General features: G+C 38.4%; 1 protein-coding gene across 4 annotated transcripts in view; it reads left to right on the top strand.

Annotated features, from left to right (window-relative positions):
- LOC130929626 (microtubule-associated protein 4-like) overlaps nt 1-25,185 on the top strand; it is a 94,067-nt gene that overhangs the window by 49,902 nt on the left and 18,980 nt on the right. For 3 of the 4 annotated variants that reach the window (XM_057856951.1, XM_057856948.1, XM_057856950.1), the window contains 6 exons: nt 4,577-4,944; nt 5,455-5,643; nt 7,078-7,192; nt 8,627-8,686; nt 8,845-9,101; nt 17,806-17,862. In XM_057856951.1, coding sequence (XP_057712934.1) covers nt 4,577-4,944; nt 5,455-5,643; nt 7,078-7,192; nt 8,627-8,686; nt 8,845-9,101; nt 17,806-17,862 — 1,046 coding nt within the window. The remainder of the gene's footprint in view (nt 1-4,576; nt 4,945-5,454; nt 5,644-7,077; nt 7,193-8,626; nt 8,687-8,844; nt 9,102-17,805; nt 17,863-25,185) is intronic. The other variant, XM_057856949.1, reaches the window with a different exon arrangement.

Below are 25,185 nucleotides of genomic sequence, written 5' to 3'. Positions count from 1 at the left end.
GTTTGCTAAATTGCCATGTAAATTGTGTTCGTTTTTCTGAAACCATACTACGAGCTAGTGAGTACTGTAATTTATAAGTACGTATAGGGTGCACCTGACCATAAGATGCACCCACCAAATTTTAGAAGAAAACTGTATTTGTTAAAATGTAAACCACAATTAACTATAATCCAAAGCAGTCCACAATTTCTGAAAATTACAGTATATTTCTTTTCAAGATATCTATTAAGTCTTCTCAAAGAGCTTAAAGTTGACATACAATATAAATATTGGCATTATTCAAAATACTGATTTTAATCACCTGATTTATGGACTGGTATAAATTTAGCAATTTCAAACATGTTTGGACCACTTCAGAAAATGATAAATAATTTATGAAATGTGTAAGTGGCTGTAAATCTAAATCTTACTGCAGAAGCCGTTCATGCCAACTGCATGAGTTTTTTTTTTTTTTTTTTTTTTTTTTTAGATTTATAACAATTTTGCGTACTCCAGCTTCATCAGTCAGTCATGAAGTACTTGCACTGCCAACATTGCCACTGCCACAGGATTCTTGTTTTCCTGTAAAACAAAATTATGGAAACAATATCAAGTTGATTAACCATATATGCATTCTTATTTCCTCCATTTTAGTTCATTCCATTAGTCTGTTTGATATTACACAGAATTGCGTAGTGCAGATTGAGCTAACAATAATCTGGGAAAAGCTCAGACATTGATTAGACATTGATTGCACTCATTCAAATATAGAGCAGTTATTTTGAGCTGTCTGTGCTTTGACGCTCACACCCAAACGCACACACACATAGACACACACAAAAGGTACACTATGTGTATCAAGATGAAGAGCTTCTAATGATGTGATCTTCAAGATTTTAAAGACACAGCAGGCACCCTATCTGTGCCTTTTAGAGCAGCATTTGAAATAACAAGCTTTTCACCAGTCTCACTAAAAATAACACGTTGTTAACAATGCTGATCTTTCTTTACTGTGAATGTTTTACATCCTTCAAGGTCTTCATCGGGTTCAGAAAATAGTCAGCCACCAATCAGCTTTCCTCAATCTCTCGTGTCTTACCCAGGTGTTGCTTATTGTTTTGTCGCTTTATTTGTGTATTTACAGTAATTCCACAGTTATTTTTATTTGTTGCCTTATCGGGTTATTGTCGATGTCCCTGTCTGCTTCTGCCATGTTCTGCATCCCGTTGTCATTTTTTTATTCCCTGGCTATATTATACAGTTCGGTATTAGTACATTTTGAGTTTGAAATTACATCAAACTTTTTCTTTTCAAATACAAAGATATACCCTGAGTCCTCCAGCCAACACTGCGGTGTGTGGGTAGCGTTAACTATTATTTGTGTTCCTCCTGTCACTGTGCCGGACAGAATTTAACAATGCTGAAAGGAATTGACTGTTTTACAGTATTATTGACCACTAAACATCAATGACTTTGAATGCAGTTGTTCATTGATAAAAAGAACATATTTTACAGAGTTTAGCTGCTTTTATCATATGTTGCTTAGCTTGCTACATTTCCCAGCTTAATTTAAGTAGAATAACTTAAGCCTAGCTCACTACAGTTGCCAGCTATTAGTAGACACAGCTGCCGAATCTAAGGTTGTTGAATTACTTTGATTCAATATGAGGGGAAAAGGGCTTGCTTTCAAGTCAAGAAGGTGTCTTGTGATTGGCATATTAGCTTGACGACGGACATTTTGAGTTATGTCATATTTTTTTTGCCCATCTATCACTCACATTCTTGCTCTTGCTTTCTCTTGCTTGTTCTTTTCACAGTCTCCCACATTACATGTATGCTGTATACTCCCTCACAAACATACAGGCCAGCTGTGCAGCAGTTTAATTTAGTTGATAATGTTGTATCTGTGGGGGTGTTACTGTGCCTTTCAGACACTGTTGACATGACTAGAACTAAGACCGAGGATAGTCCTAGTGTGTACTTCAAGACTTACCCAAATTCAGCTAAGTTAGGACGTATTTACATCCGCCCTGTTTGGTCCAAACCAAACTAAAAATGTTTGTGATGCGGACCTTTTGGGCTGGTGTGAATACAAACCAGCGAACTCTGGTTCGGACCAAACGGCTGGTCCAAGACTTTGCTGGAGAGGCGGTCCTTGTTTGTTTCCAAGCGGACTGTGGTGCAGTTCGCTATAGGTGTGAAAGCAACCGCACCATGGTCCAGACCATAGCTGAAATCACATATTTTTTTGCACGTAACAGGCTTCCGTAGTAAGAAAATGTTGTTGGGTTAGCATCGCAGTCTGTGGTTAGCAGTACCTTGGGTAATATGACTCTGGGTTCAACGTAGAGGAATGAGGAGCGGAATGTCTACTGTCCTTGTAAAATGAAAGTGGTATCGAAAGCCTCTGATGCTCCAAATTTCCCCCAAACGCTTGCAATGGCGTACCACAAGTGATACGTCACTTTTGCTCATTAATATTCATGACGTTAGCAATTGTTGCTAGGCGGGTCAACCTCCCGTTTGTCCCTAATGCTAAATGCATGGAAATAGTGTACGAACGAGATGTTAACAGAGTTAAACCTACCAATTCTTTTCGAAACCGATGTCCCTGGTGCCAAATTCACTGGTAAGGATGTGGAAGACATACAAATGTTCACTTAAAGAGATTGTTTGAGTATCAAGGGCTGAAAAAGACGGGGAAAAGAGCCGACCTGTTCCAGATGTAGCTTTTTTATCGACACCTTTTTCCTTGTGTGCATTGCCTTAAGCCACTGACAATGACATTCTCTTGTTTCAAAAATCTATCCTTTACCACCATATGCCCTGTCTTTCTTATATATTAGATCCTCTGGTTGTCTTACGTCTCTGACCGTTGTTGGGGGTAATTTACATTGCTATTTTAGAGTAGCAATCGCAAATGCTACTCAGTGACAGCCAACGAACACTTTTAATTTTTTCATTAATAACAAATCTTAATTCTATAATTTATTTACACTTCCCCCTTACTAAAGTTGCTTCTTTTACAACAGAAAAGGTAACAACAGTGGCAGTCAGATACCATTTTAATTTTGTTCAGGTCATTCATTGTCAGACAGAAGCAGCACGGCAAAACGCCACGCTAAAAATAAGTAAAAATATCAAAATGGCTTACCTCTTCGTACTCTGTAGGACCATGGCCTTCAACAAAATGTTTACTGCATTTGAATGTGAATGGCTTCACCTTGCTGGCGTAAAACTGGTCTTTTGAGTTTTTGGCTTCGGGAAACGTATGAAGAAAACATCCTTCATATGTTGTGATGTCTAGAGTCGGTTCTACAAGTTCCATAGCAGCAGTGTTTACCCGGCATGTTCTTTTTTGAAAGATTACCGGCAAAAAAAAAATGAGTGAAAAAACGAGTTGTATGCAAGGGTTTGTCTATGTTGACCCACTTCCGGTTAAAATGGCGACGTCCAGGTGTAAAAATAGCATTCGTGCGGTACTCTATTGGAGGAAACAAATCATTATGAGCTTGTTTGTAGTACTCTGAAGCTTCTGTGATTGTTTATTTCCTTGTTTTACTGTGTTACCCCACACAGACTGTTTTGGCCAATTATTGAACGATTTTTGCAAATGAGGAGGTTTGTTATCATATCCTGAGTCGCTTGCTCAAATTGCTATGTAAAAAGGAACCGCATGAAAAAAGTCCGGACTAAATGTATTTTGGTGCGGACCACAGAAAGCGAACTATAGCATTTCCTGGTATGCGGTGTCACTACGTCCTTAGGCTCCAGCTCACCCAAAAACTAAATGAGCAGGACAGGACTGAAAATAGTTAATGTATTAAATTTACAGTATTGTTCCATTACAGGATTATTTATATATAATATTTGGACTCTGGTAGCCACATTCTTGATTAGCTGCAGCATCCTGATTGATTTTTTGTTAAGGATAGATAGTTTATTCCATGTATTGTTTGGACAGAAGCCCCTTCAGATTAAAAATTGGGATGGGATGATTACACATTTTAATCATGATTAATCATATTGTTAAGATAAAATACATATTTCCATGGCTTATATGATAATTCTGTACTAAATACTACTTTATAATTAATTATCGTGAGCTGTACAGCTTCTTTTACTTTAGTACAACACTAATTTTGACAGGAAAACTTACAATGGCCAGTGGCATCAGCTCATCTGAGAATTGTACTTGGAAAAAATAGCTCTTTAATTAGGTGATCAATTGCTGCCTGACCACACATGTAACAGTGATCGATGTTCATCAGCAAAGCCCGTGTCTGATTTTGTCTGATTAGGTTGACCTAATTAAGAGATAAAGTTTAAACTAACCAACTTTTGTTTTGTTGTAACAGCGGGTACTAATTCCATCATATGAAAATAAAACTTAAATGGAAATTATATTTTTATCACAGTGACCATAACCATACCTTCCATTATCTCTTCTTTGACAGGGCCAATTAGTGACCTCTAAGAATATATATTTTTTTTCTTTCCTAATATCGGGAATAGCTATTTTATGTGTGTGTCAATTCTGTCTTCAGAGATTGAGTAAAATAGGCTGTCACTAATTTTATTGTTCTTACTCTCCCAGTGAAAGTTGACAAGGACAAGCAGGCGAAGACAGACATCCTGTCCGGCAAAACAGAAAAGATGGAAGCCTTTGACAAGAAGGAGATAACAGAGAAACAGAACAAAGACATCTGTCCTGACAAGAACCTGAAGCCTGAGAAGATTCTCAAAGATGAGGAAAAGACTGACAAGATGAATGCTGAGAAAAATAACAAGATCAGTGAGAAGACAGAGAAGACGGACAAGCCAGAGAAGACCAACAAAGAAGATAAGAAAGAAGAGGAAAAGAAGCCGATTGAGAAGAAGGATGAGAAATTAGGAAAAGGAGTGGCCAAGTCTCCAACAGGCAATGGAAACAAGACTATGCCAAGCCCGGACAACAAGAGCAAGGTGGATCTTACGCAAACATAACAAACATACTAGTGTGTCAGATCTTGAAATAGACAGATGTTTGAAAGGTTTGGGGTTCAAATATTGATTATGTTAAGTTTTTATATTTTCTTTTTGTGCCAGTTTTCCTATATTTCAAAAACATTCACAGTAGGTTCATTGAATAATCTAAATTGCCCATAGGTGTGAATATGTGTGTGACTGCTTGTTCCATTTAATGTGCTCCCTCAGTGCGTCCAGGGTCTGCTTAAAAGTCTTTCTTAAATGCCAGCTGGGATAAGCTCCAGCCAAGAACAACCCTATTGGGAATAAGTAGTATAGAGGATGAATGAACTGTTATAGTTATAATGTGCTAGCTGTGCTATGACATTGCAAACTCAACTTCTGCTTGTTCTTTTTCTCTCCCTGTTTTATTTAATCCAAACCTTTTTTTTTTTTTCTTCTTCCCCATGTTTTTTTCTCTATAATTTAATATTATTTTTTTGTGGATCATCTTAATCAAATCATTAGACTGAGGTGGTTTCCACCAAAACAAACTCATCCAAATCTCGCCCATCCACCCTTCATACCAATGGCGAAACCACTTCAGCCAAACACCCTTCCCCAACTACGACCCCAGCTAATAAAAAAAGCCCTCTGCCTAAGGCGGCAACGCCCACTGCTGCCAAGAAGCCACCAGTGGCACCTGGATCTGCAAAAGTAAGAAAGAAAAAAATATCATGAGTGTTGTAAGATTTACAGTGCATCACTAAAGCATTTGTAAGGCAGCACTTCACAATGTTACAGCTTCATTCCATAATTCAATACCTAATATACAAACGGAATTGTTGCATGTGTGACTTTGCAGCACCTTTTAAAATAAACCAAGTTGTATTGGGAGGAACAGTGTTCAGCCATTTTGAGATCTTTGTAAAGATGTGTAACTATGACAAGGCACCAACAGAAAATTCACATTTCACACCAACCAAGATGTAGAAATTAGGGATGCTCCAAACAAGGTTTTTCCGATCTATGAGTAAGATCTGCCAATCACGATAACGATCACATGGATGAATTAACAGAAGTTATTTTATTTTATTTTTTTCAAATAATGTGTGCTGGTAGTGGAACTTAAAAGAATAACCTTAACCAATTAAAAAAAAAAAAAAAAGAATTCAAAACCGGTGGGGTGACGATGTCTCACATATATCCAAGTGTGAAAGGGTCCGGTAACAATGCGCAAGACAGTAGAACCAGCGCTCCAGTCATGCTGACGTAGCTAAGGAAGTAGGACCGCTTTCATCTAATGCACGATAATTTTTTTTTTTTTTTTTTCATTTTTCGCAAGGAAACTACGACATTTCTCATTTTATGGAGGAATGGGAGTTTATAGCAGCTGTGAAAAGGGCTTCATGAGCTAAGGCGAGAGGGTGGGGAGTTTAATGTCATCATCCTCGCCCACATCAGGGTTCCTATCAGAAGAGTATACATCATAGTTGTGCCATACGCATCGGCGAACGAGTACATACAAATGTAGCCCCACCATGCAATGGAGCAATACAATCCAGAATTTCATGGTGAATGGATCCAAATTGCACGAGTGAATACATCGCTGTACATTGTGCCAATTGAGGTATTTTGATCGACAAAAACGCCGTGGATTGGTGATCATAAATCAGACAGAAATTGGCTCATACTGATCAGTGTTAGAGCCATTGGAGCATCATTATAATTTATTAGTTGTTGTTTTTCTAACATCAATATTTGCAAAAATCTTCATAAAAATGTATTGTCATTATGGTGTTTTATGTGTATAATTTTGAGGGGAAAATTGGAGTACTCGCTGTAACATCAAATCTCACTGCCTATTATTCTTTTGTAAAACTGCATCTACCATTATGAGATAAAAAATACTCTTCAAGTATTTCTTTGGCTATTGAAGGTTTTCTTTGCTCAAGGAGTACATGAGTTTGTCTGCAAACATGGAACTTGGAAGCACATTTAGCTTGCCACTTGAATTACTTTTAACTGCTCCAGTCAGTTAACTTTGTCTCTGTACCATCCTTCTGCACAGACGGCTGACCTTTGAAAATACAGAAGCGCACATAGCTGCTTTTACACCCAAATTTACAGTTATTTTGGTTTCGTTTTCAGACTCCAGAAAGTGGAGCAGCAGAGAAACGCCCAGCTGTTCAAAAGGCTACTCCCACATCCCGTTCAGTTGCCAATAAGAACAATTCCTCTGCTCCTACTGGGACCAAAACCATGGGTAAATAAAAGCACTCACAGTTGATGATCAAGAAAAAAATTATAATGTTAGATGTTCCAGTCTCTTCCAGTCTATAGTGCACTTTTGCTATATACTTTTGCATCAATATGTTAAAAAAACATGGTCTCCTTTGTCTGTTGAGCAGTGTTGTTAATAACGGCGTTAGTAACGGGGTTATTCTTGTCAGTAGTGAGTAATCTAATTAATTTTCTCATCTTGGCAACGCCGTTACTGTTACTGAGGATGGAAAGGCGTGCGTTACTATGCGTTGCTATATTGGTTGAATGACGCGATAAAAGTCTGAGGGAGACGGACTCACCGAGATGACGGAGCAGAGCAGGTGTGGGGAGGAGGCAAAAAAGTTGTGACGCCGAGCAAACGCGTTGCTAGGTGGCTCCAATAATACCTGACTGTAGCCGATAGCCTGCAAACTACGCCCACATGATATGGTAGATATGGTAGACATGGTAGCTATCACATATATATATAGAACTAGATGCGAAATGACAGACATGGGGGCGTTAGCAACATGTACAGTATAGGAACTAGATGCGTTAGTAAACAGCCGCCATCTTAAAGCAGTAGACTTCATAGGAAGGCTCTGTTGTAGAGAACCTTCCTAGCGAACCTAAACTTTTTATCTAAAATACTCTTAAATCGGCTAAATCTTGACTTGAATCTATCTTTAAATGATGAAACAGTTTTAAAACTTCCACATGTCAAAAGTAGACAGAAGGGAACTCATGAAATGGGAGCAATTTTAACAACTGTTAATGGTTGATTCAGGGTAAAGTGTAAATTAGAGTAAAGAATTGGGCTAGGGCCAATTGTCCCAAAAACCTTTTACACTTCACATAGTGTGACCTAAGTTTTTTTTTTTTTTTTTTTTTTTTTTTTTTTTGGGGGGGGGGGGGGGGGGGACCATGAAAATTATCATCAGTTACTTTGCCAAGTAACTAATTACTCTTACATTCAGGTAACTGAGTTACTAACGCAATTACTTTTTGGGAGAAGTAATTTGTAACTATAATTAATTACTTTTTTAAAGTAAGATGACAATGACAATAAATTCATTCATTCATTCAAGATTAACAACACTGCTGTTGAGCCAAACTACTCATTAATAGATAGTGGCTTCTCTGCAAGGAATCTTAATGATTGTTTTACATTAAAACAAAAAACAATTTCCATTTGTGCTGGGGTTGAGCCTTAACTTGGATCATGAATAACTGTTTCCTCACCAAAACCCAGACTAGAGCTGTCCTAACGAAGCCCTTTTGCATAAACCGATGCTCGGGAGACAAAAACATCTTAAAACATAACAAAAGTCCATATCACATTCGACCCTAGAAGCCCACAATATTCTCAAACATTACCCTTTGTCAAGATTTTGCTGTGAATCTGTGACAATGGTTTGCTCTTTCCTTCTTACAGCAACCAAGAATGACAAGAGTGACAACAAGTCCGGGGAGACTAAGAAAACCAAACCTATTGGTAAGAAAATCAACGCGTACTACTACAAAACCAGATAAGTGACCACAACAATAGTACGTTTTTATTAATATCGATATAAATATCATGTGAATAATCAGTTACTGGTTTCAAATGGAACCAAAATGGATCAATACATCATTATATACGTGTCTTTGTAGCCCGTCCACGTCCAACCTCCACCACCTCTCCAACAATTCCGTCTAACACAACCAATGGTGAAGCAGTTCCCGCACAACGCCGTCGGGTCATAACCAAGCCTCCTGTCCCTAAGCAAAGCGCTCTGGAAAAGAAGCCAGCAGTGCCCCGTGCTCCTCGTACCCTCCGGCCCATCAATGCCCCAACACCAGACCTGAAGAATGTCCGTTCCAAGATTGGGTCCACCGACAACATTAAGTACCAGCCTGGCGGAGGGAAGGTAAGATCAACATAGGTGCTCAATTTTTTTGTGAGACAATGATTTGTTCACAAATTTGTAATCAAAGGATCCTCATTGGGTCGAAAATTACTAATATTGTTTAGACGGGAAATCTCTTTGCTAATGTGTGTTATGCACTTCTATAGACTATAGCTTGGCATCTTCAAACTAATTGTAGGAATTATAAGACATTTTTTTAATATTAGGGCTGTCAAACGATTAAAATTTTTAATCAAGTTAATTACAGCTTAAAAATTAATTAATTGTAATTAATCGCAATTCAAACCACCTATAAAATATGCCATATTTTTCTGTAAATTATTGTTGGAATGGAAAGATAAGACACAAGACGGATATATACATTCAACATACGGTACATAAGTACTGTATTTGTTTATTATCAAAATAAATTAACAAGATGGCATTAACATTATTAACATTCTGTTAAAGCAATCCATGGATAGAAAGACTTGTAGTTCTTAAAATATAAATGTTAGTACAAGTTATAGAAATTTTATATTAAAACCCCTCATAATGTTTTCGTTTTAATAAAATTTTTTAAATTTTCAAACAAAAAATAAACTAGCCGCTCGCCATTGTTGATGTCAATAATTACACAATGCTGATGGGTGCTGAAACCCATAAAATCAGTTGCACCCAAGCGCCAGCAGAGGGCAACAAAACACCAAAAAACACAAGTAACAAGTGGACATTTCACTGTGCTGTCATTTTAATCTGTTTGAGAGGGGCATGTGCGTTACATGCGTCAAATATTTTAATGTGATTAATTAAAAATAATAATTACCGGCCGTAACACGATAATTGTGACAGCCCTATTTTATATATATGAAGATTATGTGACAACTTAACTAGGAAAGAGCTTTGGTGTTTTGTCCCCCTCTGCTGGCGCTTGGGTGCGACTGATTTTATAGGTTTCAGCACCATGAGCTTTGTGTAATTATTGACATCGACAATGGCGAGCTACTAGTTTATTGTTTCTTTGAAAATTTTACAAATGTTATTAAAACGAAAACATTAAGAGGGGTTTTAATATAAAATTTCTATAACTTCTACTAACATTTGTCTTTTAAGAACTGCAAGTCTTTCTATCCATGGATCGCTTTAACATAATGTTAGTAATGTTAATGCCATCTTGTTGATTTATTGTTATAATAAACAAATACAGTACTTATGTACAGTATGTTGAATGTAGATATCCGTCTTGTGTCTTATCTTTCCATTCCAACAATAATTTACGGAAAAATATGGCATATTTTAGAGATGGTTTGAATTGCGATTAATTACGATTAATTAATTTTTAAGCTGTGATTAACTCGATTAAAAATTTTAATCGTTTAACAGCCCTAAACTTAACATGATCACTAATTCGCCATATATAACGGCACTATGGGGTTAAAATACAGTACAATATCATAGATTAGCACATCCTCTGTATGCCTGAATTTAGTTTCAATTTACAAAATCTAAAGTCCAGTCAGATTTGCAATCTTTCTCATGTTACTTAAAGTCTTAAAGTGTATATTGCGTGAAAAAAAATGTTTACTTCATATTATACGCTTTATTTTATGCTCTTCAATGAAATAGAGCGGTTGGCTGTGTGCCAACGCAATCAATATGTTTATTCAACTTTTTGAATCCCGTTCCATGAAAATGAGTGAGCTCCGTCCAGAGTCTCGGATTGAGAAAGACGTCAGATGTTTCGTCAGTGGAGGAACACTTTACCTTAAACCTTTGTAGAAGTTCTTTAAAGTTTGCACAGTTTTCACTCCTCCTGCCACCATGAGTGGCTACCAAGTTGTGTGCTCGCTTACTGCCGGATGCCGGCAGGTGTCGGTGAACACGCCCTCTGCCATGTGTAACAACCAAGTTGGGTGCTAACTCGCCGCCGGATGCTGTTCGGTGTCAGCAAGGACTCCCATCACCATGGGAGACCACCGATTCGGGCCAGTAAACATTTTCATGTGATTTTCCATGTTCGAAAGCTTTTAGTTTCACACACAAGCTCAGGCTACTTCCTTCCAGAGAAGTAACATTCCATGTCCCAGGAGCTCCATAGCTGGGGGTCGCACCGCCAAAGCCCCCGCCTTTGGCTGCCGTCCAACTCACTACGCGCCTGACCCCTTTGGCCCTTCCCACAGGTGGTGAGCCAATGGGAAGGGGGGCCCATGTTTCCTTTGAGTTGGCCCGGCTGGGCCCCATGGATACTGGCCCGGCCATCAGATACTCGCCTTCGAGCCCCACCTTTAGGCCTGGCTCCTGGAGATATCAACTGATCACCACCTGGTGGTGTGTTTGTTCCGATGGTGGGGAAAGATGCTGGCCAGACCTGGCGGACCTAAATGTATTGTGAGTGTCTGCTGGGATCATCTAGCAGAATCCCATGTCAGAAAGAGCTTCAACACCCATCTCCGGCAGAACATCTCCCTTATCCTGGAGGAGGTGGGGGACATTGATTACGAGTGGGCCATGTTCCGTGCCTCCATTGTTTAGGCTGCTGATTGGAGATGCAGTCGTAACATGGGAGGAGTTTGGCGAAGCCATGGAAAATGACTTCCAGATGGCTTTGAGGCAATTCTGGTCCACCAACCGGCGTCGCAGGAGAGCTTTGCAGTGCACCTTTAACACTGTATAGTGGAGATGGGATCCTGCTGACCTCGACTCGGGACATCATGAGTGGGCGGGGAGAATACTTTGAAGACCTCTTCAATTCCACCCACATGCCTTCAAGGAAGCAGAGTCTGGGGACTCCGAGGTGGGCTCCCCTATCTCTGAGGTCGAAGTCGCTTAGACAAGGCAAGGCCCCGGGGGTGGATGAGATGCCCCCGTAGTTCCTAAAGGCTCTGGATGTTGTGGGTCTGTCGTTGCTGACATGCCTCTACAACATCGCGTGGACAGTGCTTCTGGATTGGCAGACCGGGGTGGTGAAGGGGACTGGAGGGTGTGTTCCAACTATCGAGGAATCACACTTCTCAGGTAAAGTCTATTCAGGGGTGCTGGCTAGGAGGGTCCATCGGGAAGTCGAATCTTGGATTCAGGAAGAACAGTATGGTTTTTGTCTCGGCCGTGGAACAGTGGGAGTTTGCCCAACCTGTATACATATGATTTGTGGATTTTGAGAAGGTGTTCGACTGTGTCCCTCAGGGAGTCCTGTGTGGGGTGGGAGTACAGGGGGCCGAGCCCCCTGGTAAAGGCTGTTCGATCCTTGCACGACTGGTGTCAGAGTTTGGTCTGTAGTGGCAGCAGTAAGTCGGTTTCGTTCCCAGTGAGGGTTTGAGTCACCCGAGTTTGCCCTTTGTCAACGATTCTGTTCATAACTTTTATGGGAGTTTTGACCAATTTGCAGTAATTTAGCCGTCATACTAAATAAATGCGTTTTTCATATTCCATTTAGCACAAGACTGTTATTTGTCATGAAAATACTCTCTGTCGCCGTTTTTTCGTTCTGAATCTTACTCCTCCTACTCCAAATGTGACTCATACATACTATATAAGGCTGTATGTCCCAGCTTTCCCTATATCGATAAAATCGCCGGATAGATCTGCACCTGAATCACTAAGAAAACTACTTCATCCATCTGACCCAATGCTGAATCCGCTTCGTTACTCCAGTAACATGGTCACCAAGATAGAGGCGCCAGAGTTCTATGATGACAGGAGGAGCTAAATGACAGATTTAAGGACGAATTTCTCATCATCCGCGCTATGTCCTTTTTTTTTGTATATCATTGAATTGTGTCAATATAGGATTTTAATTCAAATAATGATGCATTTAAGATTTCATTTTAGGTGCCGTACACACTTTAATTGTAATATTAGTTCACTGTGGCGTCCTCAATCTTGAGCTCTGATTTGCACAGTTCCAGCCATCATCCTGCACGTTGCACCGTACAGTATCACACCTTCAGTGACACTTTTACTCGGTTTCTATACGTGTATGCTATATTTACATTGACAAAGTGGCACCCTTTTTCTCTGTGAACGTGCTTCATGCACACCTTGTTTTGTGTTGTGTCTTGGGAACATATGAGTATTTTTTTCTTTATTACAATGCCAAATACGGATCCCGCTCATCAAGTTTTAACATGCATTTACCCAGAATTGATTACGGCTGTTGTTTGTACAGTACTTATTGTTCAATGTTAGATAATACCTGAGACATTAGTAATTTCTGATTTTAGTTCAGTATTCCATTTATCTGTATGTAATTATAAAATGTGTACAGGATGACCTTATCTTTAAGGATTAGGTTTTCTGCACAAAGCAGAAAATTCCCCCAATTATTGTTATTATGAACTTATATTAACATTGCTCCAGAAAAACAAAATGATAATGTTAAATATCGATTTAAGTTACAAGCATGAAACAAAATTAACTCTTTCAAAATTTGAAACTATTGTGATAAAATATATAAAACACATGAATGCAGTTATTTTAATGAGTGAGAAACTGGGGAACCTGCATAATTTGGTGTAAATTAAAGTTATTAAAAATCAAATTATTTTAATACTTTATTTAATAAAGTTATTTCTATTATATTGATTATGTGCCAAATTTTTCAAGTAAACAGATTCAGTATGTTGGTGTCACATCAGTTTGCATTTAATGTAATTTTTCATTCCTCGGTTAGAGCTGAACCTTCTTGATCCTACTTCCTGTTTTCCCAAGCTGTTTAGAGTAGAATTTTTGAAGATGCATAAATAACTCGTCACAGCCTGTTAGCAGGAGGGCTTGAAGAATATGTCCTATTTTCTTTTTGCTCTTGGTACTACTCTCTAATCAGTAGAATTCCTTCTCCGTTACGCTTTTCTTATTTTCACCCACCAAAGTGAAGCCATATGAAATACACACTACAACACATCACTCACTCCCTGCATCACCATTTGTTGCCCTGGCTCATTGAGTTTTTAATGATGCTGATTTGTCTTGTTCTATTATGTATCCTCATGCTGTGTGTTGCTTTCAACATAGCCTCACTGGTTTATTTACCTCTTTCATCTTCACTAACAAGAACTTTGACTCAATTTGTGTTTGTAATGTAGCAGCGTGGCTTTTACAACTATTTCAATTTTTGCATTGGTTATTTTACTGATAGAAATGTTTGGAAATATCACTGTAATGATTTTTATATATATACAGTCCCTGACAAAAGTCTCGTCGCTTCTCCATTTTGCAGAAACAATTGCTAATAACCTGACTTTTAATTATTCAGTTGGTTTCAGAAATGGCTCATATGAAAGCTAAGACCCTCCCAAATGATGTTGAATGTACAAAAATATTTGTTTCACTGAAAAAAGATTTATCATTTAGTGAAGACATAAAAGTCCAATTTTGGCAAGACAAAAGTTTTGTCGCCTACAGAAAGTAGTGTGAAAATTGAATAAAAAATGTACTTCAAATCGAAAAATATGTTACATAACATAAGCGAATTAAGTAGTCGTGTTGTGAGATCCAAATTTAATATTTTGTATGACTTCCATGGGCTTGAAGGACTGCATCCATGCGGTCCGGCAAGGATTCATACAAGTCATCAGGAACATCAAAGAAAGGAGTCTTGCATGACTCCCAGAGTTCATCAACATTCTTGGGTTTCGTCTTCCATGCTTCCTCTTTCATCCTACCCCAGACATGCTCAATGATGTTCATGTCTGGTGACTGGGCTGGCCAGTCCTGGAGGATCTTGATCTTCTTTGCCTTGAGGAACTTTGAGGTAGAGATTGAAGTATGCGATGGAGCACCATCCTGCTGCAGAATCTGTCCCTTTCTATAGTTAGGAATGAAAAAGGCAGCTAAGATTTGTGGACATTTCAGACTATTTATGTTGCCTTCCACCCTGCAGATCTCTCGCACACCCCCTTACTGGATGTAACTCCAGACCATGATTTTGCCACCACCAAACTTTACTTTTTTCTGAGTGAATCTTGGATCTATTCGGGCTCCAGTTGGTCTCCTGCAATATTTGCGCCGACTGTGGTGTAATTCAATGGAAGATTCATCTGAAAAATCCACCTTTTGCCACAAAACAGTGACGTTTGGTGGTGGCAAAATCATAGTCTGGGGTTACATCCAGTTTGGGGGTGTGCGAGAGATCTGCAGGGTGGAATTTTATGTTCATTTTTCACACTACTTTCTGTAGGCAACAAAACTTTTGTCTTGCCAAAATTTGACCTTTACATCTTCATTAAATGATAAATCTTTTTTCAGTGAAACAAATATATTTTTGTACATTCAACATCATTTGGGAGGGTCTTAGTTTTCATATGAGCCATTTCTGAAACCAATTGAATAATTAAAAGTCAGGTTATTAGCAATTGTTTCTACAAAATGGATAAGCGACAAGACTTTTGTTAGGGACTATATATATTATATATATATTTTTTTATATTTTGACATTTACTCACAAAAGATTAATTTGGTCACGTAAAATACACATGCCTTGTACTTCAAGGTCAATAAAGAGGACCACACTCTAGCAACTTGTACCATGAGTTGAGCTGACATTTTGTCAGCTGTGCTTGGGGCTATGATGATGACACCGATGGGTATCTCATTGCGAATGCAAAGACAGTAATTTGGCTACAAAAAGAAGAGATGAGAGAAAAAACATCGAGACCTTGAAAAAAGTGTCATGTCATTTTCAAATTCTATATTCAAATGCCATCTTCAAAGTACTGTGTATATTGTATGTCTATGTAGTATACTAGCAACATCGAAGAACAGGAAATTCTTTTTTATCTAAGTAAGAAAGCCTCCCATATTATGGAATCACTTAAACCAAGCTCAGTTTGTATCAAAATGGTGGGAAGGGAAACGTGTGCGTGCGCACATGCGTGAATGCGTTTGTGTCAAATATATTCGTAATTGGGCTCTATTTTCATAAGTTGCACAAATTGAGACTATCGCCTTGTTGCAAGGAGGCATTTGCATTTGAAAGAGGGTATTTTACATTGTTTATGGGATGATAATTTGCCGATCCATTTGTAGCCAAATGGCAGTCACCTTTACCTTCCCTTTAAATGCGGCACACTGGGATCGCGCTGCTAGTCTTTGACATGACAGTTAGACACTTGGAGTCCACTTTCCACCTGCTTATTCATGTCTATTTGAATACACCATCCACACCCTGATTCAGATGGTTCGACGCATGAAATACACTTCACATGTCTGTGGAGCTCATGTATCTGTCTGTCTGTCTTTTCACTGTGTTCAGACCCACTGAATCCTTGTTCAATGTTGGTTACCCAGCCCCAAAAGCTGCTCGGGGTCAGAAGAGGCATGAATTGGGATCGACTGTCAGATGCCTGTAATATAGGGCGTGCGCTTTCAAGGAAACACACTTCTTATTGCTAGAACACCCAGCTCGGTGCAGAGAGGTCTGCCAAATTCCAAAATAGATACAGCAAGGATAGCAGTGGCACAAATTAAGACGTACTGGTTTTCATGCTTGACCAAGGCCTTCAAGGAAAATAGAACCCAATAACTCTGTGTAGATTATTTGTAGACATTTTACTTCAGTACATCTTCAGGACATGGGTTTGTCCTCAAGAGGTGGTTATACTGTATGAAGGTTGTGTTTGTTGTTAACAGGCATGACTGGTGAATAACTTGATGATAATGCTTGAAAACGGCTAAGCTGTCAAAATTAAGATAATCATCTTACAGTCATAGACTCCATAATTTATTGACGGGACACGGGGCGCGAGGCCGATAAATAGGGGGCCTGCATTGTTGGCGAGGTCGTCAAAGCTGACCGAGTGAAATCACAGACAAAGAGCTTTTTTCGTTGAAAATTCTTGTGAATAAATGCTTAAATCCCTGAATTCTTTATAGATATGGACGTAAAACAGTCTCGGTTCTTAGTCAAAATTAAAAATTAAAAAAAAAACGTGCAGTTAGCATTTATTTTACGTAAATATGTCGAAGTACAATGCTAGTCTGTTAGTAAAAGTAGCTAGCGGCCGCCTTATGTAAACAGAGCTTTTCCGGTGAAAATTCTTGTGAAAAAATGCTTAAATCCCTGGATTCTTTGAAGATATGGACGTAAAACAGCCTCGAATCTTCGTTAAAAGCAAACAAAAACGTGCAGTTAGCATTTATTTTACCTAAATATGTCGAAGTACGATGCTAGTCTATTACTCAATGAAGCGGCTGCCATATGTAAACAAAACTTTTCCGTTGAAAATTCTTGTGAATAAATGCTTAAATCCCTTAATTCTTTATAGATTTGGACGTAAAAGAGTCTCGATTATTGGTTAAAAGCAAAAACAAAAAAATTGGCAGTTTGCATTTACTTTAAGTAAATATGTAAAAGAATGATCCTAGTCTGTAGCGGTTAAATTCTCCCATTGATATTTTTCACAGCGTTTCAAAATGCATGCATGGTACGAAAAATATAATAATCACCTTGAATCCTCGAACAAATCACTCCTGATACAATCCTTCCTGTTTGCATGTGGTACAGCTTTCGTACTTTTTCAATCCTAAATCAGGCATTTGATCACTGCATGTGTTGACTGCGACCGACTGCGAATAACTAATGCGGACTATAGGGCGGCCCCAAACTTAAAGGTGTTGTGCATTGAAGGTGGAATTTGACCCGTCAATCATTATGGAGTCTATGCTAAAGTCTAAATACCTACAATAGAATTTGTGATATTTTTTGATCAGGGGGTGGGTGTCTCCCCAGGTGTCTTCCATACAGAACAACAAGACAGCAGACCCCTCCAATCCTTCCAAGGCCAGAGTGAGTCCCCGCCATTCACATATTCATTTTCTACACGCCAGTACTGCCTTCCTCCTCCTTTTTTGCATTGACCACATACACCATTGTGTCCTATGGCCAGAAAAAGATGCTGTTAGATTGAGCAAGGCTCCAGGAACCTTTTAGTATGTTCACAATGTCTGCATTCCTTGGAATGCTCAGGAAATTGTTTTCGAGAAATGTCTTTAATTAAAGAATACGAGTCTTGACGCATTCTGTAGTGTTGCAGTTGAAGCATTGAAAAACGTTCTGAAGTTATATTTCCCTCACAATAATGTGCTCTTTGTGCCATGGAGTGGAAGTCTTCAAGGATTAGCTGCTCATCAGTATTAGCGTAAAAGGCATCATGTTTTCTTTAGCCCACACTATTGTGCTTGTTAAATCAACAGAACCACGACTGGTCGCAACTTAAAGGTATAGAAAAATGATCATGTGCATACCAGCGAAAAGAGCCTTGTTTAATAAAGTGAAGATACCGAATTTCCTTTTCCCAATGCATTACAGTGGATAACAATGTAAATAAAAAGCAATATTTCCCAGAAGCAGGTAAAATAGACGTCGTCATACCTATCTAAATGCCAGTAAAATTTTGGACAATCGAATGTGAGTATCTCAGATTGTCCTGCCTACTCGGCACACGTTGTCTACCCCGGTGGGTCAGGGACAGGTACCGGTCCGTGGCGCATTTGTTACCGGACCACAGAGAAATAAATAAATCATTTATAAATGACCGCGATCTGCTTTTGATGTGCCTCTTGACACATCAATCCTAATCTGAGTAGAGATTTGTGTAGGTCACCTTCTAGTGGTTGGCCGCCATTACTGGAGTGTTTGCGGCCCAGCGTCAGTCAATGTTAACAGTAACGTTATCTGTTATTGGCCGCGTGATTCGGGCGGCGATGTCATTGGACAGCTTTTTTACAGGAATAAGCCACCTGCTGAGCCAGAAGAGGAGCCTACAACCAAGGCCATTCTGGATAATATGTGGCTAAAAGATAGAAACGAGGCAACAAAAGCGAATGCACTGAGCATCACACCTTTTGGTGAACTGTATTGCTAAAGTCAAGAAATGCTTCACGATTGGAGAAGAACTCACCAAGGATATTTGTCGTCAAGTTTTAGGAGAGGCCGCTGTTAAAAAAAGGTTGATTCAGTGTATGGTGAGTTACAGTTTTTCTGCACTTAACATTCATTTCTAGCGCCGTCGTGTTATTTTATATTACTGACATTTTCTGCCACACATTGCCAGTCTGTGAAAACAAGGTCCAAGTCACACCAGTCCGTCGTGCAAAAAAGGTTGGGGATAACTGGTCTACCTACTCTGCTATGGTATGGTTATTATGGAAACAAGCTTTAATTGACCCAGGAAGTAAAGCCGGCTTTGTCTGAGTCTTGTACGGAGAAAGGAGAGAGACAGCGACATGCTGAACAATAAAAAGTGTGTGCCTATTTTCTTAGTTATTTTTATACGTTTCATGTATCAGCATATATGCACTATGCGCGTGTAAGTGAAGTAATTTTTGGAGTCTCCTTATCCTTTTATAATGGGTCCAACAAAGGTGTGATTGGCATACTTAAACACTTTGTGCTACAGTGTTTCACATTATGGTAATTTATAATAGGTGTTGTTATTGGTTCCAGGAGCACTTGCTGATTTTTTTTTTTCAATGAGAAATCTTTTTTTAAGATACCTTTAAGATAACTTACTGTGCTCATCCCAAATACATTATGTGGAAACAAAAATGTTTCTCTATTAAGGGATGACAAATGATAATTCATGTTTTATAGCGGTATTAGACAGTATCACTTATGAATAAAGATCATTGAGTAAAACAATTTACAATCATTATGCAAACATTTTACTTCAAACTATTTTTGGTACCTAGGAATAAAATCTTTTATTTATAACCATTCCATTTCGACTATTTGTAATTTGCATTTTCATCAGGTCGCTAAAGAAGATTTCTTTGGAAGGAATCATTTCCTTATCACTGTATTAGCATTGCCTTTGGAATTGGCTCAAAGATCATCTCATCTTTTATTCTGCGGCTCCCGTGTTATATACAGTACAGTATATGAAGTAGGTTATATAACATAACAATTCATGGATCAATCAGTGTTTAAAGTTGAGACCCTCATTGCATTTACTCCCTACTTATTTAAGTATATTTTAAGATAGTCTAAGCAGACTACATTTATATTTTTTTAAACATCTCCATAAAGCCCCCAAAAGCAACTCCCGATGTGTGCAGATGACTTTTTTTATTCAACCAGTCTCCATTGGTACCTCGACATAGGATCGCTTCGACACACGATCTTTTCGACATCCGACGTAAAATTTGACTCGCCATTTGTATCTACATTCCACGACATGCTCGAAATATAACAACATGACAGCAACGCAGACGAACGCACGGCAGATTTTTTTGTGGAAGAAATCAACACAGGTTTCAAAAAGGTTGGTACAGGTGGTGAAACAAGGAAAAAGGTGACGCTTAGCTTTGAAATGAAGATGCAAATGATAGAAAAATATGAGCGTGGGGTGCGCATCTGGGAATTGGCCCAACAATACATTTCCATGGTCCTAAGTTAAGCTGACAATTATTATTGTGGTAACATCATCAAAGAAATCTGTAGCTTCATCAGGTTTTTATCATTTATTTCAGAACATATCCAACACAAAACGCTTACTCTAGGCCGCACTTGGTGTTCTCAAGAAAACATTGAAAGTGAAAGTAACTCTAAACCCCAACGCTCCCTCTCTCTGTCACGTCAGCCACGCAGTGCGTTCACTTACAGCAAAAAAATTCTGTCACATTAGAACCCGATTCGTTACATTATTACAGGAATTATCATTATTTTCATTATTTTATTATTCCGATTTTATCTATAATTTATTTGTTTTGCTATGCGTAATTGCCATTTTTAATGGTACCAGCAGTATTTATTAAGGATTTAGTGTAGGTTTTTGCACTGTGGAACGAATGAATGGAATTTTAATGTATTCTTATGGGGAAATCCTGCTCGACATATGACCATTTCGACTTACAAACAAGGTCCTGGAACGAATTAACTTTGTATGTAGAGGTACCACTGTATTTGTAATCGTAATAGTCACCGATGCCACCAAAATGTAGTTTGCTTGTTTTCTGGGTTTGGAACAATTCAAAATGTATTCGGTAAAGGTGCCAGTCAGTGATAATACCAGGTAACAAGTACATGTATGTACTCTGCTGATTAAATATGTGTATATTGTCTTTAGTTCTTACTGAAGGAAATGTAGATCTATTAGATATAGGGCCGGCCCAGGCCATTTAGGGGCCCCAAGCAAAATAATGCCAAGGGGCCCATATTTTTCGCCCACCATTTCGTCAGTGTACTGTGAAACCCATACATGCAATCCAACCCATACGTCCAAATTTTGTATATTAATCAAATTTTGTTGCACTGCATACTTAAAACTTCTCACCCCAACTTATTAAGTGGATTTACCGTAGGCTGATACATGGCATACTACTTGATAATAATGTCCGATATAAAAGAAATGACTATATCTACGCTCTCCAGTCCAAATGCATATTATGCCAATATTTTGTTTTACTACAATCAGCGGAAGCCATACATTTGCAGTTGCGAACACATACCTGTCAACCCGAGGCCGTTGGCAATCTTACAAATAGTGACGTATGCCCTTACAAATTGGTGACTAATCTTACAACGTTGTATATAGCATGCAATATGAAACAACAATGAAACTCAATTTTTTAAAAAAATAATACGAATTTATTGGTAATATTGTAACATATAACCTGGTGCAATCAAAGAACAATCCATTTCTTCAGCTACATCATGATTACTAAAATTTAAGAGTCACTTTTGTTATAATTGTATGTAGCACTTTTGGCAATTTCTATCATGTCTTGATGGCTGCACTTCATGGCACTTCAGCTCGCAATCCAGTTTGACTTGAAGGTAGTTCGTTATTGTGTCCAATTATAAATTAAAAAGGTCACTTGATAAAATTAACTTACCGAGGCAATCTTTGAGCCAGGGAACATTTCTTATGCTTTTTTTTTTTTTCAAATTAGTTACAAATTACTTCTCCCAAAAAGTAATTGAGTTAGTAAGTCAGTTACCTGAATGTAAGAGTAATTAGTTATTTGGCAAAGTAACTGGTGTTACCTTTCAAGTTTTTCTTCATTTAAAAAAAAAAAAAAAAAAACCATAGTAACCTTTGCTATGTTTGGAAATCGTTTAATGTTGTGGATCAACTGTTAAAATTGCTCCCGTTTTTGCATTAGTTCCCTTCTGTCTACTTTCGACATGTTAAAGTTTTAAAACTGTTTGATCATTTTAAAGATAGATTCAAGTCAAGATTTTGCCCATTTTGGAGTATTTTAGATAAAAAGTTGCTTAGGTTCGCTCGAACGTTTACTACAACAGAGCCTTTCTGAGTTTCCTGCTCTAAAATGGCAGCTGTTTACTAACGCTACTGAGTCTGTCATTTCGCATGTAGTTCTATATGCATGAGATATCTAGGCGTAGATTGTAGCCTGTCGGCTACAGTCAGGAAATATTGGAGCCACCTTGCCTAGCATCACGTGTGCTACAGCGTCACAACACTCTTCTCTCCCAGTGTCTCTGACTATTCTCGCAGAGTAACGCATCGTAACGCACATTGTCTCGTTGCTGAAACGGTGACAAAATCCGAACGGAGGAAAAAAAAACGTAATGCACGAAAAACGTGCAGGTTTTGAACGTACGGCGTACACATTTAAAAATCAGTGCTCACTTGTACAAATTACGCCAAAACCGTACAATTTGACAGGTATGCCGACAGGTGACAATTTGCTCGGCTTTACTTGATTAGCTCCTGCAGTTAATGGCATTTACCAGTACGACATATTGACAAGCTCAGCTGACAACAACGTTCGAGTCGGAGTGTCTTGCACAACAACAACATCAATAACATGTTCCATTACCTTGATACTGTTGTTTCTTTTCTTCTCCGATTTTCTTCTTTCGTTTCTCTGCTCCAGAAGGATAAATTCTCTTCAACATATTCGTGCATCTATTTTCCAAGCAAGTTTGAGCACCAATCATCGCAAAGCAGGTTCAACGTCACTCCCCAGGTTGCCAGATTGTAATGACAAGAAAATGGATTTTTTGCACAGATAAACGACAATGCGCGCCACATTATTCACAATGCTCTATTAACAACGTATAAAATGAGGTTGTTAGATTGAGGCCCCCTAGTGGTCAGAGGCTCTAAGCAGCCGCACAGTCTGCGTATAGGCCGGGCCGGCCTTGATTTGATACCATCTGTCATAATTAAAACAACATTTAATATTGAATATGTGGATAACAGAAATAATATGCAGATCACATTATTTATTATCTTGGACCTCTACTGTGAGGCCAAACTTTTGCAATGAGCCCTTTAGGTGATCCTGTTTTAGGGAAATATTTAACTTTTGTTTTTTTTTTTTTTACCTAAAATATTCCCTATTTACTCATGAGTGAAATGTGTAGCAGTTAATTGGGTTGATCACGTCACTATGTTTTGGGATTTTTTCTTTTTTTTTTTTTAAATATTTGATTATAGGATTGGATCTTTTTGAGTGGCCCTTAAAACTGAAGATGGATATTAAACATGAAGGAGACACTCAACAAGAAAAAAAACACATAATTAGATGAAATCGCGCAAATGGTGGAAAGTTGAACTGGTAATATCTGAGGTATTCATTTCTATTTCACTTTACACTTAGGGATGTTCAAGTATATGAAAGAGATGCTCATTTAAATGTGGGAATTACGCCAGGAGTAAAACCTATTTGAAATTGCAACCAGTATACAGAGTTAAAGGTAGTAGTATGGTTGATTGCGCTTTTGGATAAGTATATGCAATACTCTGACCTCAGCTATACCGCATAAGCTTTTTCATTTTAGAGAAAAATTAAGAGCCTGTGTCTCTTTGTGTGCACGTGTGTGATTGGGTTAACGCTTCGCAGTGAGTCATGCTTGCTTGTTGCCTAGCCACTCACGGCAGCATTCCATTTTCATCCTGGAGAAAGAGAGAGAGAATGGGAGTAGGCATTTTATGCATGCCTGCTTTGGCGCTCTTAAGTATAGCTATTGTGAATAAAGGTATTACAGGAGATACTCTTTGCATGAGAGGTTAGGTAAAATTCAATTGATTTTCTACAAACTGGGTTCTATATACCAGTAAGAATACAATATTCTTACTGCTTGAGGTGTTCTCTAAATTCCACAGGTGGAAAGGCGCTGTACAAGTATAACTCCATTACAATGACTATTATATTTTGCTCTCAGAGAAGATAATCAACTTTTAAATTTTTCCCCTGTTCTCCCATGTGCTTTTCTTTGGGTACTCTGACTTTCACGAACATACCAAAACATGTGATTTTAGTGTGCATTTCAATGTGCCCTCCGACGAGATGGTGTTACAGAAGTCAAGTCAATTTTTGATAGGACCATTAATCACAACAATTTCTCTAAAGGCTTCACAGGCAAAAATAATGACCCCCCCCCTACTGATCTAAATCCCATCAAGGAAAAGGAAAAACGCAAAACCCCATCTGGGAAAAACTAGGTAACCTTGAAAAGAGACTGCAGATGCAGGATCACTCTTTAAAAATTGCCAGGTTACAGTGGATGGCGCAGGGGCACTATTTATCACATTGAATAGTACACAGTAGTGGTATGAAAATTAATTGATCTGGATCGATGTATGAATTGGTTAAGCGCAATCAAAATGGATCAAAACATCTAAATATATTGTCACCTTTTATATTTATCATTTAGTTAGTAACGTTTTATCTTTATTTCAGATATCTGAAATGTAATAGAAAGAACATTTTCTAAAACATAATTGGATGTGTATCTTTTAGTTCTTAAAGGGAACTGATTGTTAATTATGTACATAATATTGTATTAAATCCATCCGAGGCTCTTCAATCAAATCAATATGAATCGGAATTATGGCAGATTGCGTAAGATTGCTAAATATTGTATCATTGTCTAAAGAATCAATATTATATCATACCATCATGAAATTGGTGATTGCAGTTGTATTTCAATCAACATGAAAATCCATCCAATGAGATGAAGCGGCACAAGTGGATTCTTTGGAAAACGACCCTTCCTCAGGTCCTAACTCGGGGGAAGATTTCAATACAGCAGTGTTTGTTGTCGCAGCTTAGCCTTTCGCCATGGTCTGTTAAGAGTTGCCACTTGGTCAAAACAATCCACAGTCACCTCTCCTAGATGCCTCCATACCTCCAT

This window comes from Corythoichthys intestinalis, chromosome 14, assembly GCF_030265065.1.
Source record: "Corythoichthys intestinalis isolate RoL2023-P3 chromosome 14, ASM3026506v1, whole genome shotgun sequence".
NCBI classification, from domain to species: domain Eukaryota; kingdom Metazoa; phylum Chordata; class Actinopteri; order Syngnathiformes; family Syngnathidae; genus Corythoichthys; species Corythoichthys intestinalis.
This window is presented reverse-complemented; position numbering and strand designations above follow the sequence as displayed.